At 37.9% G+C, this 14,954-nt stretch overlaps 1 protein-coding gene across 1 annotated transcript; it reads left to right on the top strand.

Moving 5' to 3' along the window:
- The first annotated feature begins 1,021 nt into the window (after positions 1–1,021).
- Positions 1,022–8,759, top strand: LOC125790787 (uncharacterized). The gene is made up of 14 exons (XM_049473267.1): positions 1,022–1,227; positions 2,307–2,457; positions 2,649–3,971; positions 4,159–4,298; positions 4,381–4,585; positions 4,690–4,794; positions 5,176–5,369; positions 5,461–5,599; positions 5,681–6,328; positions 6,499–6,630; positions 6,717–6,811; positions 7,042–7,167; positions 7,254–7,481; positions 7,619–8,759. Exons 1-14 carry the CDS (start codon positions 1,222–1,224, stop codon positions 7,730–7,732), a joined length of 3,606 nt encoding a protein of 1,201 aa, XP_049329224.1. The 5' UTR covers positions 1,022–1,221; the 3' UTR covers positions 7,733–8,759.
- Positions 8,760–14,954: the final 6,195 nt, after the last annotated feature.

Raw genomic sequence — 14,954 nt, 5'->3', positions numbered from 1 at the left:
TAAGCCATTAGTGGAGCTGCTATACTCCTGAATATATAAAACATATGTGGATGTATAAAATACTTTTTTAAGTTAATTTAAAAGCCGTTTGATCAGTGGTAGGATGGTCCCCCCTTAAATGTCTTGGTCCTCCCAAGGTTTCTTCCTCCTCCTGCAGCTCTGAGGGAGTTTTTCCTTGCCTCTGCGCTCACTGGGGGTTCTATATTATGTATTTTCTATGTTTAATCTTTTGCCTGATTCTTTGTCCTGTGATCACATTTCTGTAAAGCTGCTTTGTGCCAACACCAGTTGCAAAAAGCGCTATACAAATAAATTTTATTTGTTTTGATACTTCAATCCAGGTCTGTTGAGTTATGTTTTAGAGTTTCTTGTTTCCTTAGTTTTTCTTAGACTTTGTCTTAGTTACATATATATATCCTTGTCTTGTTTTTCTGAGTTTGTGTTACCCGTGTTTTGTTAACTGTTTTTATTTATCTTGTTTGTTTAATAAATATTGTAATATCTGCACATACGTCCACCCTCTCATCCGTGACAATCAGGACTAATATCCAGCATGAACAAAAACACCTGTATTATGGTGAAATTTTCCTTTACGCTCGCTGTGTTTGGACTTTGTGTCATAACCTGAACTTTCAGACTGATGTCATTAGACAACTTTTAATTATTTTCAGATGTAGCGTATGTGTCTGGTGGGCTTCTGGGAGTGAAAGACCCCTTTGTTTGGCCTTATTACGTCAAATAATCAAGAGAATCACCACCAGTGAAAATGAGTGGTGGATGGGTGTGTGTCTGTGTGTAGTTGAGGCGAATAGGGTGTGTTAGAGTGGGAAATGCAGTGGTTTCTCCTTGGCTGTTGCCCAAGGCAGCATGGCACTCACTGTGCACACACACACACACACACACACACACACACACACACACACACACACATACACACATAGTCTGATATATACCTGTCCCCTGCCTGATGACAGGTTTTTCACAGGAACCACAGGACTCCGATCAAGGCAACAAACGAGGAGCCGCTCGCTGCAGCTTGTAGGAAGGCTGAGTTGGACATCCAACTCCGCCCACATCCAACTCCGCCCATATCCAACTCCGCCTTAGGTCTAAAGCAACACCCACGTTATGTCCATCACAAACGCCTACACTTCCTCCCGGTAAACAGGAACTGTAGCCGAGAAAGCAGCTAAAGCATTTATCTGATTTATATCTCCGGTTATGGCGGTAAGTACAAATATTGAGTTTGTTTGTCAGTTCACAGAGCTATTTTTATAATGTCCCCCTGTTTTTCTATTTTACATTTTATAAATACACGGTGAGTCGTAGATACGTTACGTTACATGAAGGTTCTACATCGGCGCGTGTACCATGTGGTTTGTTAGCTTCTAGCTAGTCATACTGGCGTATTTTTTTAGATGGATTCTAAGGCATAATTGCATCCAGTCTTGTCTAACTAAACCTTTAGTAATCTTACCTTCTGTTTTATGGGCTAAATGTGCTACCAATTAATGTTGCCACAGATAAACTCTCATAGCTAGTAGTGAGCTAGGCATCAGTTTTGTTTTAAGACATAGCTAGGGGTTATAGTCAGCTAACCTAAAAAAACTGTTTACTGTCTATACAAGAAGTTAATTGGCTAACAAGATAGCAATATAACCTAGCTAACTAAAACTTGGTTTTAGTTTGTATTTGTAGTCTTAGTCCTACAAATAAATCTTTGAAGATATCAATGCTTAATCCTCCTATTATGTTCATTTGTTAGGAATAGCAATGGTATTCCCGGGTTAATTTGACCTGGTTCATTTTTAATTATCCAAAAGATGTCTGAAACCAAAATAATCCAAACCAGAAGAGTAAATATTTTGTAACTAACTCCATTGCTAATTGTTCTATCAATATTTAGTGCAATAGTGTTCCCTACCTAAAGAGGTAATAGGTTAATTAAGATAATTAACTTATTTTTCACTACTTTATTACTTTTGAACGACCAAAATAACCAACACAATAGTTTTACATAACGTTGAAACACATAACAATTTCGTTTTAGTTTTTGTTTTGCAGGGGGTGGTTGCAAATATGACATTAACCATTTTCATGTTATATGTTGATTACACAAATAAACCTTTCATACAGAAAAAAATACTTTTACTATTTTACTAAATGGGTCAATTTGACCTGAAACGTAACAGGAGGGTTAAGTCGATGCACATTTATTACCTTTGTATTGAATGTAGTTACAATTAATGTGCACCGATATAGTAATTGTAAGCTCACGTTGTGTTTTGTTGCTTTCTGTTTTACAGCATCCAACATATGTCCAGGCCACTCCTGACCCTTCACGGTTTTGCCAGTGTGGTGTCTTCAAATGCCCCTGCTGCAGTTTTGACACTGACCAGCGATTTAAATTCAGCCTACATCTACAAAACCACATCAAACAAGCAGTAGAGCATAACGGTATGGGGGAAGTATTTCTTTAAACAGAGAGAGATATTCATTTTATTGGCTATAACGAATAAAAATGTAAATGTAACATCTTGATTCAGCAAATGCACTTACATCTTACACTCAATTGATAGGCAGAATGAGTTGAAGAATATTAATATTTATAGGCTAAATTGCATGTTGTGTGAATTTTGGTCTTACAGGTTCCTTCATCTGTAAATGCAGCAATAATTGCAGACCCACAGCACACTTTCATTGTGTCTATTGCAGCCAGACAATAATACGCAAAGACCAGTTCAGACATCATGTGTCTCTGTGCAGCAGTGCAACCAAGACCCCTATAGCAGAAGTGTTTAATCCACAGACTGTTGCTGCTTCTGATGCATGTCCAGCTCCCCCTCCGCCAGCTAGTCCTGATACACCTTCTCCCAGTTCTGGTCTTGCATCCTCTGTGCCACCTCCGCCACCACCACCGCCGACACCTCCACCACCTCCACCACCTCCGCCACCACCTCCACCACTCCAGAGAGAGAAGAAAGCTACAGTGATGTGTAGTCACTGTGGAATCATCCTTAATAGACGAAACCTACGACTGCACATCCTAAGACGACATGCTCCTATAAAATCAGACATAACAGCCAGGAACCACCTCAGTGCTCATTGTGTTGACTACAAAAATGGTGTGTTTGCAGTCTCAAAGTCTTTCACGGCACCCAGCACACCAATACATGTCATTAAAAGGACGTGGGGTCCTGACCAAAAAATTAAATGTGAGATGGACATCTGCAGAATTAATGCAGAGTGTGCAGAGAGATCAAATCTCCGTCCATTTGAGTGCCACCACATTCAATCCCTCACGTACTGTCCACCATCCGAATCAGACACTTCATCTCTCACAGAAGACGTTTTAGATACTATGGTGCGAGACAAGTGGTTTGGTGAGGATAAAAAACAAAAATGTTTGGCACGTCAGCAAGAGGCAAATGATGTGGGAGCCAAGTTATCATGTGTGGTGACTGTGTGTGGACCTCCCTCCAAAAAGTATGTTTCTGTGTTTGAGGGAAAGATATCGTATTATAGCAGACTTGGTAGAGTCATGGTCACATATGACTCTAAAAACATTTCATGGCATTGCCCATGTGCAAGACCAAGACAGTCCTGCATCCACAAAATGATTGCCAAGTGGCATTTGTTTGAAACTGACCCCACACTCTTCAGAAGAACCAGAAGTGTGGAAGAAAACTTAACGCAACATTTTCCCACTGAAGTTGAAGGCACTGATCAAGCCGAACAGAGCCAATACCCACCTGAGGGCAAAAATCTTTCAAGGATGGTTCAGTACATTTTTCACAAGAAGAAACTGACTGCAGTGCTACCCCCAGATGTGGTCAAGACCAACAATTTTCCTGAGCATTTCATACCATCAGAAACCTTCTGCACAGAATGTTTAGAGCATACTCCTCTAAGTGAACCACTGCTCATATCATCAAAGGCCAAAATCTTGACCGTCACAGATGTGATAGAAGGTATGTTGTTTGTCACACAATTTTAATAATTCACTTCTATACTGTAGGGATTGTTGCAGTCTTAATTTTCACTTGTTACATTTGTTGTCTTATTAAGGAGGCAAAATGCACTGATTTTAGTGTTAGACATTTCATGCATTAGCAGTGATGAATACATTTAACCTTTACAGTCACTTGTTTTCATTAGGAATTTCTACGTACAGCAAATTGTGCTACAGATGTGGCATGGTATATCGATACCAGGAATGGTCTGATGGCGTCCATAATTTTGATGACCACATACTTCTGTCCATGTACATGTGCCATTTCTTACGCAACAGTCTTCAGGTATGAAACATGTAACATATATAAATGGTTATTTAAAATAATGTCTTTTCAAGTTTTTAAATTTCGAACATTAATTTGGCAGACGCACCAGGCTGTTGGTAGTGCCATTGAAGTGTTGGAGAAAACCTCTGGTAAAACCTATCCTTCCAAGCAAAGGATCCTGCATGCCTACTTGAGCTTTGAAGCACTCTCAGACCTCACTTACACATATTCATGTGTATCGTGTGGTTATCATCCAGCAACTGTTGTGATGGACCTTCATAAGAAGGGTGTTTTTAGCATGCCTGGTAAGTTATAATTTATTATCAGGCACCACTGTTTTACCATATTTATTAGGTAAAACTTGTTGACAAATTACTATTTGTCTTTGTTTGTTTGTTTGTTTCTTTAGTAAGCAGCATTGAGGAACCGCCACAGAACTTTGATGGCAAAGTGAATGCTAAGGATTTCTGGGAAATGGTTTCTCTTGAAATGATCAGTCGTGGGTTTGTTCAAAGTAGTTACTAAACACAAAATTGCCTTCAGAATTATTCAAACTCTGTAGCAAAGTATGTCTATTAGCAAAATATACTAAGTCACAGCTGAAGAGCATTAACTATAGAATAAATAGGCTACAGTCCATAACAGTAAAAGGGTGCTCTGCTAAGTACTAAAGATTGTTATGAAGGGGTTAAATAATCCTGGGATTGCAGTCTATAAAATGTAAATTTTGTGTAAGTTGGAGAAAACACTTGTTACAGTAGTTTTGTTGAGTTATTTAAAATTTTAGTTTATTACTAACTAATTAATACAGTTGTGAGTAGGAATTACTGTATTCTAAGTTTTGATTTATTGTTTATCATAAAATGATGCACTGTTGTTATTTCATCATTTAAAGGTCCTAAGGCAAATCCTTTTGTGGTCCATCCCAGTTACCATAATTGGGCACCGTGGATTGGTCCTCACACTAGAGGTTCGGATTTTGTACTCAATACAGAGTACAAAAAAGTCCATTCTCCTTATAGTGCAGTGAAGGAAGCAGAGTTTGACCTCACAGAGGACCGACTGACCGATGAACTTCTTAAGCTCAAGGTTATTTACTACTCAAATCAGCATCTTCCAATTCTTTCATAGGTGTGTGTTACTAAATCGTACTAAACAAACTACACTTGTTTTATTATAGATGGAAGTTGTGCGTCCTCTGTGCAAGCAGTGTGGCATAGACCCCAAGGGCTCACGGATGGACTTGGTTGGAAGACTGCAAAATGAAATGAAGAACAGAGCAAGTTATGACAAGGTGTTTTCACTCATACAAACAATTGGTTTACAGGTCTTTGTTGTGTAACATTTTTTCTTTATTTAAAAAATGTTTTTTTTGTGTGATCTGTGGTTTCCTGTAACAGGTGGATGGGCTGTGGTCACCTGTCCTTGTGCTGTGGTGTACAGTGTAAAATTTAACATAAGAGCTGAGAGCCCAAGGGACTTTGCTGATCTGTTGCTGTCAATGAAACATTTTCCAAATGTTTCATTGTATGATTTTGCCAGAGGGTTGGCTACACATACAAATTTACGCAAACCGGAAACATTGCCTTTCAGTCCTTATGAGGGTAGGCTGCTTGAACCCACTGAAGAAAACATCACACTTGCCACTACTGGGCAGATAAAAGTAAACTTGCCGTGGCTGGTCAACAAGAAGCCTGTACCTGATAAAAATGCCCACCCTCTGACTGGATCATCTGAGCATTATGCTCTTTATGATCGATTTCATGAGGCTAACTCCAAAGATGTCCGGGAGGTCTTGCGCAAGTTGGAACTGGTCCCAGAGTTATGTGGTTGGGTCAACAGCCAATGTGCCGAACAGCTCTTCTCTGGAATGAAGAAAAACAATCATTTTCTAAATATGATGACTCCCTCGTCACACGTCTTTTTGATGCGAAGCATTTTGAATCACTACAACAACTATAGGAATTTAAAAACATTAGAAAACATGAAGAAGAATTTGGGCATTGGACTGGACATACAATTGAACAACTACGGTCAGACAGTGTTGGGTATGTATTTATGAATTTCACAGTTTTTTTCATTTCATTTTTTTATTGGTGATTTAATAAGATATTTCATTTTAATGTGAAAAAGCACATTAAAATCTTTCATATCTGTATTGCTCAGCATTTGTGTTGAAATGAGAAATGTATACAGAACAACATAATAACTCTTGCAGCAGCAGCAGAAGCTCCAGCTGATAGAGCAGCAGCAGCAGAAGCTCCGTCCGAAGGAGCAGCAGCAACAGAAGCTCCAGCTGAAAGAATGATTCAAGCTGCTGCAGCAGTCCATGGACCTGTGCCATCCACTGGTATGACCACAATATATGATTCTGTAGTCCTGTTTGTACTTTAATATGTTTTATACTTTTCATTATTTTCATGAATGTTTTCACAGGATCAGCAGGGGATATAGTAGTGTGCAATGATGACTGTTGGGGACTATCGCATCTGGACCACATAAGTGCCAAACTCGCGACTGGGGACTTGGAGGTGCATGTTTTACAGGGGGATATTTGTATATGCTTATTGCCTGCTACCAGGCCCTTCCTAGTTGCAAAATATCAGGGTAGTATTATAACAGTAATATATATTTGTGTTTGTCCTAATTTGATGGTATCTGCTTGTGTTCTTAACCATGTATCTTAAAATGTGCTCTTTGTGATACACATGCAATATTTTTGTCTTTGTCCTTTCTTTTGTACATGTGTGCGTGTATATAGAAAAGGCTTGCTTATGTGCTGGATCCCACAAAATCAGATACTGAGTGGTTGGGATTCCTGGGCACCACTGTTTTATCAAGATGGGACTTCCTGACCTTAGGATTAAAGCAACAGTTGGAAGCAAAAGTTAGTAAATGGCTATTATGTCATCCCACGATGTTTCTGAATGGATAGATTTTACTGAGTTTTTACATCTTCTCTTTCTGGTACAGATTGCCAACTGTTGCTTTGAGATGGTCTGCAGGTTTGCCAGGGAAAAGGTCTGTAAAGAGCAATTTGGTTACAATAGAAACAGTAACGTATCTTTACTTAAAAATAGTAAGACTTGCTGTTTTAATTTAAGTTTATGTTATCAGGGAAAAGATGTTCACGCAGTGGATGCCTACGTTGTTGCCACCTGGCATCCACCTTGCCAACAAGACCCTTTTCTTGCTCTTCCTGTGAGTGGTGCATTGACATATGCAAAACATGCGGTTCTTTTTATGTTTAGTAGTTGTGTATGAAGTATACAATACCTGTTTTATGGTAATCTTGGAGCATAAAGATATATACTTAATGTTTCAATTGAAACTCAAAGGATGATGCTGCATTCAAAGACTGCATCCTGTTCCCTGTGTGGAAACCTGAACACTGGTTCCTCTGCGTAAGTATTTCAATATATTTGTTGGGTCGCTTTCTTGTTTGCAACTGAAACATGTATTGTTTCTGTGAACACTGATGTAAATTCATGCATTGTTGCTAATGGAACAGTTCTGTGCCAAAAATGTCTACAGAAATGATGTGAGCTTGATTCAGCAGTCAGACTGAACCACAAAATCTGGTTCACACAAACACTCATTTCTTTGATTAATAATTTTCCCTGTCATTGTTTAGTGTTTGCTTGAATTAGTATATTTACAGGTTCATCCTTTCACCATGGCTTGCATTTGTGAATCAAAAGTATAGATTAACCTTCACTACATTATAGTCAGTTTGTGTACTTCACAGGTCCTGATGCCGAAACTTTTTAGGATTTATCAGCTTGACTCAGCTAACCCTACTGGTTCTGGAGACACGAGCAGTTTGACTATTTTCAGGTTTAATGTTGACAAAAAAGTAGCTGTTCATTGTTCTGTTCTGGAAAAAAAATGTTCCCTTTTTTATGACTGAGTTCTTAAAGTAAAATGTTTGTGCTCTTCTCTCTCTTCCTGCATGTTCTGAAAGTCATAGACAGCTGTCTTCTAATTACTGATTTAATTACTTGAATTAAAGTTGCACATTAAAATAAAGTTGCTATTTTTTAAATATATGGCTGTTGTCTATGGCTTCTGGGTTTGGTGGTGGTTCTAAGCTGTCCTAAGTTGTTCATACTGAGTTCTGCGCTGTTTGAAGAGTTTTCTTGTATTGTACAGTTTTTCAGCTTTTTGTGTCTTTTGCAGCTCAATTGCAATACGACTGGCATGGAGTCAAATTGGGGTCTTTAATGCTGACGAGAAAATAAAACTGTCACAAAAAAAATCTCCACGAATTGCAAAAAAAATCTAATTTTGCAAACAAAGAAGAGAACATAAGTTACCTTTTTTCAATTGTAATATTTTTTTTAGAATTAATCTTTTGCAAAAACACTTTTTCTTTGCGTTTTGCACTTTGCGTTCCTTTTTTCTCTTTGCAATACTTTCCCTCCTTTGCGTTCCTCCGTTTTGTTTGCGAGTCTATTTTGACCCCTTTTTGACGTGGGGGCGTGGGGAGAGGAGAGGGCGTGGCTATGGAGGAACGCGTCATCAGCTGGAGCCTCTGCTCAGCCTAGACGCTAACCAGGCTGAACAACAGCTATTTAACAGTTATAATTCATAAGTTAATTCTAATCATTTATTTTACATATACCTAACTACTGAATTATATAATATTGTTGTTTTCAGTTAAAACGCTGAATTTTAGCTTCTTTTTTATCCAGCGTGCTTGCTGCAGTTACACGCGGCCGCCTGTAGATGGTGGATTTTAACAGTGAAAAACGCCATTAAAACACAACGCTGCAAAAACGATCTAAATAAAAAGGAAAAACACAGAACGGTTAATTTGTACCACGGCCGGGAAACTTACTATTTTCTTGATGGAACCATATACTCTGTAAACACTCAGAATAAAAAGGTAAAACACAGAAAGACCTCCAAGTTTATTTAAACTTCAATGTAATATAGATCAAATAAAATAATAAAACAGAACATAACAAAAAGGAATATTAATGTTCAATTTCCAGTGTGATTATACAAAATATCAAAAGTAATATTTGCTCTTTAGTGTGAGGTACTGTATCTTACATCTGACATTTAAATGTTTTCCTGTTTTCTATTATTATTTTAATAATTAATATATTTTTGCTTTTAGGATAACTTCATATGGGCACACTGCACATGTGTGTCTAACCTTATCTCACAGTCTCCTCTTTTTTATTTTTCTGTCATGTGTTTGTGTGTATCTGTATAAAAGTTCCTGGAACAGACTAATTTCCACAGGGAGATTAATAAATTATTTTTTATGCTATGTTCGGTTTTATTATCTTATTTTATCTATATTATTTTGAAGTCCAAATTAACCGTTCTGTGTTTTTCCTTTTTATTTAGATCGTTTTTGCAGCGTTGTGTTTTAATGGCGTTTTTCACTGTTAAAATCCACCATCTACAGGCGGCCGCGTGTAACTGCAGCAAGAACGCTGGATAAAAAAGAAGCTAAAATTCAGCGTTTTAACTGAAAACAACAATATTATATAATTCAGTAGTTAGGTATATGTAAAATAAATGATTAGAATGAACTTATGAATTATAACTGTTAAATAGCTGTTGTTCAGCCTGGTTAGCGTCTAGGCTGAGCAGAGGCTCCAGCTGATGACGCGTTCCTCCATAGCCACGCCCCTCTCCTCTCCCCACGCCCCCACGTCAAAAAGGGGTCAAAATAGACTCGCAAACAAAACGGAGGAACGCAAAGGAGGGAAAGTATTGCAAAGAGAAAAAAGGAACGCAAAGTGCAAAACGCAAAGAAAAAGTGTTTTTGCAAAAGATTAATTCTAAAAAAAATATATACAATTGAAAAAAGGTAACTTATGTTCTCTTCTTTGTTTGCAAAATTAGATTTTTTTTTGCAATTCGTGGAGATTTTTTTTGTGACAGTTTTATTTTCTCGTCAGCATTAAAGACCCCAATTTGACTCCATAGACTGGCCCCTGGCCACTGGAAGCTCATCAAAAACAAGGTATAACCTGCAAACTTTTTTTTTTCATTATTTGTACAATCATTCTATGTGAGCAATTCTTACATTATTTTTTTTGACAGAACATTCCTGCTTAGATAGAGGCTGATGACTGTGGTATTTTCATGATCATGGTAAGATAAAAGTAAAATAATACAGGCAGTTGTTTATGCACTATATTGCAAAAAGTATTTGCTCACCATCCAGATTATTCAAACTTGTTGTTCAATCACTTATATGGCCACAGTTGTATTAAACCAAGCAGCTAGTCATGCAGACTGCTTCTACAAACATTAGTGAAAGAATGGGTCTCAGGAGCTCAGTGAACTCCAGCACTGTGGTAACGTGATAGGCTGCAGCACCTGTGCAACAAGTCCAGTCGTGAAATTTCACTAAATATTCCACAGGCAATTTTCAGTGATATTATAACACAGTGGAAGAGACTGGGAACGACAGCGACTCTGTGCTCTGTCAGTGTAAAATAACAGATATAGGTCAGCGGATGCTGAGTTCACCAACTTTCTGCAGAGTCACTACATTACTACACACCTCCAAACTTCATGTAGCTTCAGAGATCATCACTACACACCTCCAAACTTCATGTAGCTTCAGAGATCATCACTACACACCTCCAAACTTCATGTAGCTTCAGATTAAATCAAGAACAGTAGAGTGTAGAGAGACTCATGGAATGCCAAACGGTGTGCTAAACATCATCAAAAAACAGAATATACAATGCTAGTCTCATTCGAGTGTTTAATCTTCAATATGTTGTGCATTTCAGTATGGTTTATACATGGCACTCGGTTGGCCATTTGACTTCAGCCAGGTAATTATTCTTACTTTATAGACCATCTGCTTTCAATAAGGCTTTAAGCTGCATTCTAAACTTTTGTCTTTCGTTTGTTAGCGTGATATCCCACAGCTCCGGAGATGGTGGTGCCGAATTCTTTTAGAGAACATGTCAAATGAAGGGTACTTGCACCTATCACTCAAGCTAAATGTCTTAAGGTTTATACTAGTGCATCTAAAAAAATGTGTATTTGAAAAGTTACTTTATTTTAGTAAATCAGTTCAAAATGTGAAACTCATAACATATGAATTACATAGCGTAATTTATTTATTAGCGTGTTTTTTTTTATTGTTGATAATGTAATGCATACTGCTGTTTGTATACCATTCAAACAAGAACAAGTGGCTTCTCCCAAATCAACACAAAATGTCACTTTTAATAATGAATGCAGTCTACTATGCTATGGTTTTACTAATGAATATAATTTGGATTGAGATGTTGAAAAATTAATAGCAACTGTGTTCCATTATAGAATGACTAGCTGTAATGCACCAGAAGAGGCAAGTGAGCAGGATGAGTGCATGAAGAAGGAACCTGCCAGGTGTGGTGGTGTAGTTTGAATCAATGATGGCACATCATAATATATACCAATATAATAGAACGTTTGTTTATAGCAGCTGATAAAGCTTGTAATGTGTTTCGTGGTCCCTTCTTGCATGGTATTAATTTTCTTATATTTTCTCTCAGGAAAGTTCAGCGCGTTGAACGTGTGACTGATGAAGGAGATAGAATGGGCCACGTCTCCTTTGACCAGGTGTGTGGGTGTGGATGTGTGGTTTTTATTTCGGGTTAATTTTACTGGGCCGTTTAAAATGTTTTACTGTTGTGGTTAGTTTTCAAAAGTCTGAATTGGGCTGAAAAGATAAGTTGACATTATTTGAAATTTCGACTTGACCTAGTGTTGACTAGTCATTTAAAGGGCATTTGAAGCCCACGATCAATTGGAGAGCTATTATTTTTAAGGGATAGAAAAGAAGAGAGCTGTTTTGTTACATTAAGGCAGAGACTAGTCAACAGAATGACACTGAATTGTACAGTCTTCAGGCAAAAATGCAAGCCATTCCTACAGTAATCAGAGATTGGGGATATGATTGAAATAATAAGTGCCAACTCAGATTAGTAGAATACCAAAATAGTAATTGGTTGCAGCCTTAGAATGTTATCTGGTCTTTTTTTTTAAATTATTATCATTTTCATGAATCAAAATCTACATGCTTCTATGTCTTTCACAGATGCCCCTTGTGGTCATTGATGACATTCTCATAGACACAGTTCTGGAAGAGGATGACAAAGCTTTTTTAAAGCTGTCACTGGTTTGTCGTCTCTTCCGGGACATTGTTGGACAACAATCATTCCGGGCCCGGGCACATTTCGAGTGGCTTGACAGTAAGCATGATATTTCAGTACAGTTAAGATATTTGTTTTCCTTTTAGAAAAGGAATTATACTCACTGATTTTATAATCATTTTAAAAATCTTGATTTTTTTAAACCTACAGGTGTAGTGCCATGAAAACATCACAGTGCTGCATGTAAAGACGAGTTTTGCAGGATGTATGAACTGCAGTGCTGCCAGAACTGTCAAGACATTTATAAAGACTGCATACCGGGTATGTTTGTTAATTTGTCCTGAGGTCAGAAATTGGTAAGCCAATAGATTTAGGGTATTGGGGCTTGAGAGTTGCTTTGTGAATGTGTGTGCTTTTACTTATATTACAGGCTACGTTGGGCGTGGGAGACGAGGTGAGCTTGTGGCATTTTACAGCGAAAACGAGCACCCTGGATTCTGCAGCCAGTTCTGCAGCCAGCTTTACGAGGATCTGGGTGTGTGATTGGCTGGGTGTGTGATTGGCTGGGTGTGTGATTGGCTGGGTGTTACATTTTTAAATAAAGACTTTTGTATTTGTTCCCTTGTGTTTGACCAAAGCATGTAACCAAACATTTTAAAGGCTTGTGTGCCAATAAATGCCAATAAAGATATTGTATTTGATTGGACAAAGTGTTTGTAAATGGAGTTTATTTCTCTGGGAACTACTGTCAGCCATACAAAATTGGGAGAGGAGAAGCAGGAGAGGGATATCATTATTATTATTATTATTATTATTGTTGACAAAATATTTATGTATACATATGAGATTTTACTTTATGAAACCACAGCATTTGATATATTGTACTCTATTGTTATACACTATCCAGCATAACATTATCACCACCTGCTTGTTTCTGCTTTTATTGTCCTTTTTTAGTTGCATAATGGTTTACTGGTGTATACTATACAGTAGGTTTAAAACGCTGTTCATTCTATTAGACACTTCTACCTACATCGGCTTTACATTGTGAGTGAAAAGTCAGAGCCAGATTCTTTAAATCTGTTGCTGCACAGTTTGTTGCTTATCTGCTAGTTCTTCATCAGTGCCCATGGGATGCTGCCTACTTGATGCTGAACACAGGATGCTGCCACATGATGCTGGTTGATGGAGCATTTCCTGTCCAGCAGTGACAATGAGGTGTTTAAATTCTCCAGAGGCACTGCTTTGTCGGATCCACTCACACCAGCACAACTCTCAACACCACCATGTCAGTGTCACTGTAGTGTTACGAATAACCAACAAGCCACATAATAGCTGCTCTGTGGTGGTCCTAAAGTGTATGCTATACAGTGCAGCTTTGTCATTCTCATCTGAAATATTTTCAGCACCCTGTTGACAGTAGCCTTCCCCCTGCTGAGGGGGTGATAAGAAGCACTATCTGTAAAAAATAAGAATAGAGCATTACAGTACAGAGAACAGGTGTGATCTAACAATCAAACACTTTAACAATCATATGCACCCTTTGACCAGCCTCTGCAAGTGCAAAGCTATTATTGATAATGTACCCTTTATTTCATCTGGAACATTCCCAAGAACTTTATATCATAAGTAAATAATGATTCATATGATAGCTAATCAATAATTCAGGAGATATTTACCACATTTAAGTCTAAAAGAAATGTATAAAATCTACACACTCTGGCAACTAGTTTAACAAATTTAAATGTAAGGATTAATGCAGTGAAATAATGGCTTACTCTGCTGGTGAGTGGGACAGATTAATGTATAATGTATTGTGATATACAGGACAGAGGCAATTGATCTTTTGGAAACAGCAAACAGCTGTATGAAATTATTTGCTTATTGTATAAAATAAATGAGAAATGGCACACGTGATGAAACTGTCTTTCATCAAGACCACCCCAGAAAAAGAAGAGCATGAGTTCCCTCTGTTGCACAGAATGAGTTGCCAGCCTCAGAAACCACAAGTTAGCAGCATGTCATATAAGAAATAATAATAAAAAAATCATACACTTTTAAGTTTACATGATTCCTTGTGTATTCCTTTATTTACAATGTAGAACCCAAAATAAATGAGAAAGTGTTTCCAAACTTTTTTCTGGTACTGTATATATAGCCTATTTTTTGTTAATACAGCCATTGACTGTAATTATTTAGTTAAGTAGTTATTATTTGTGCAGTGCTAAGCAGTCTTCTGTAAAAGTCTGTCACAGTACTTATACATATGTGTTTTTACAAATTTACTATATATATAAGGCTACGCGGTGGAACTTCTCACAAGATATGCGTAAATTTAGTGCAACATCGGCGTTATATGCGTATTTCACGTGGCACACAGTGTTTCTTGAACAAACAGGTAGGGGGATTGGCGTACGAGAGCACATGTGGGCGGTGTTAGATATGGGCGGGGTTAGATATGGGCGGAGTTGGGTGTGGGCGGAGTTGGATGTCCAACTCCGCCTTCCTACAGGCTGCAGCGAGACGTACTTGCAACAAACTGCTGCCTCAC

This window comes from Astyanax mexicanus, unplaced genomic scaffold (assembly GCF_023375975.1).
Source record: "Astyanax mexicanus isolate ESR-SI-001 unplaced genomic scaffold, AstMex3_surface scaffold_36, whole genome shotgun sequence".
In the NCBI taxonomy this organism is placed as follows: domain Eukaryota; kingdom Metazoa; phylum Chordata; class Actinopteri; order Characiformes; family Acestrorhamphidae; genus Astyanax; species Astyanax mexicanus.
Note: the sequence above shows the minus strand (reverse complement) of the source record. Positions and strands in the feature narration are given on the sequence as shown.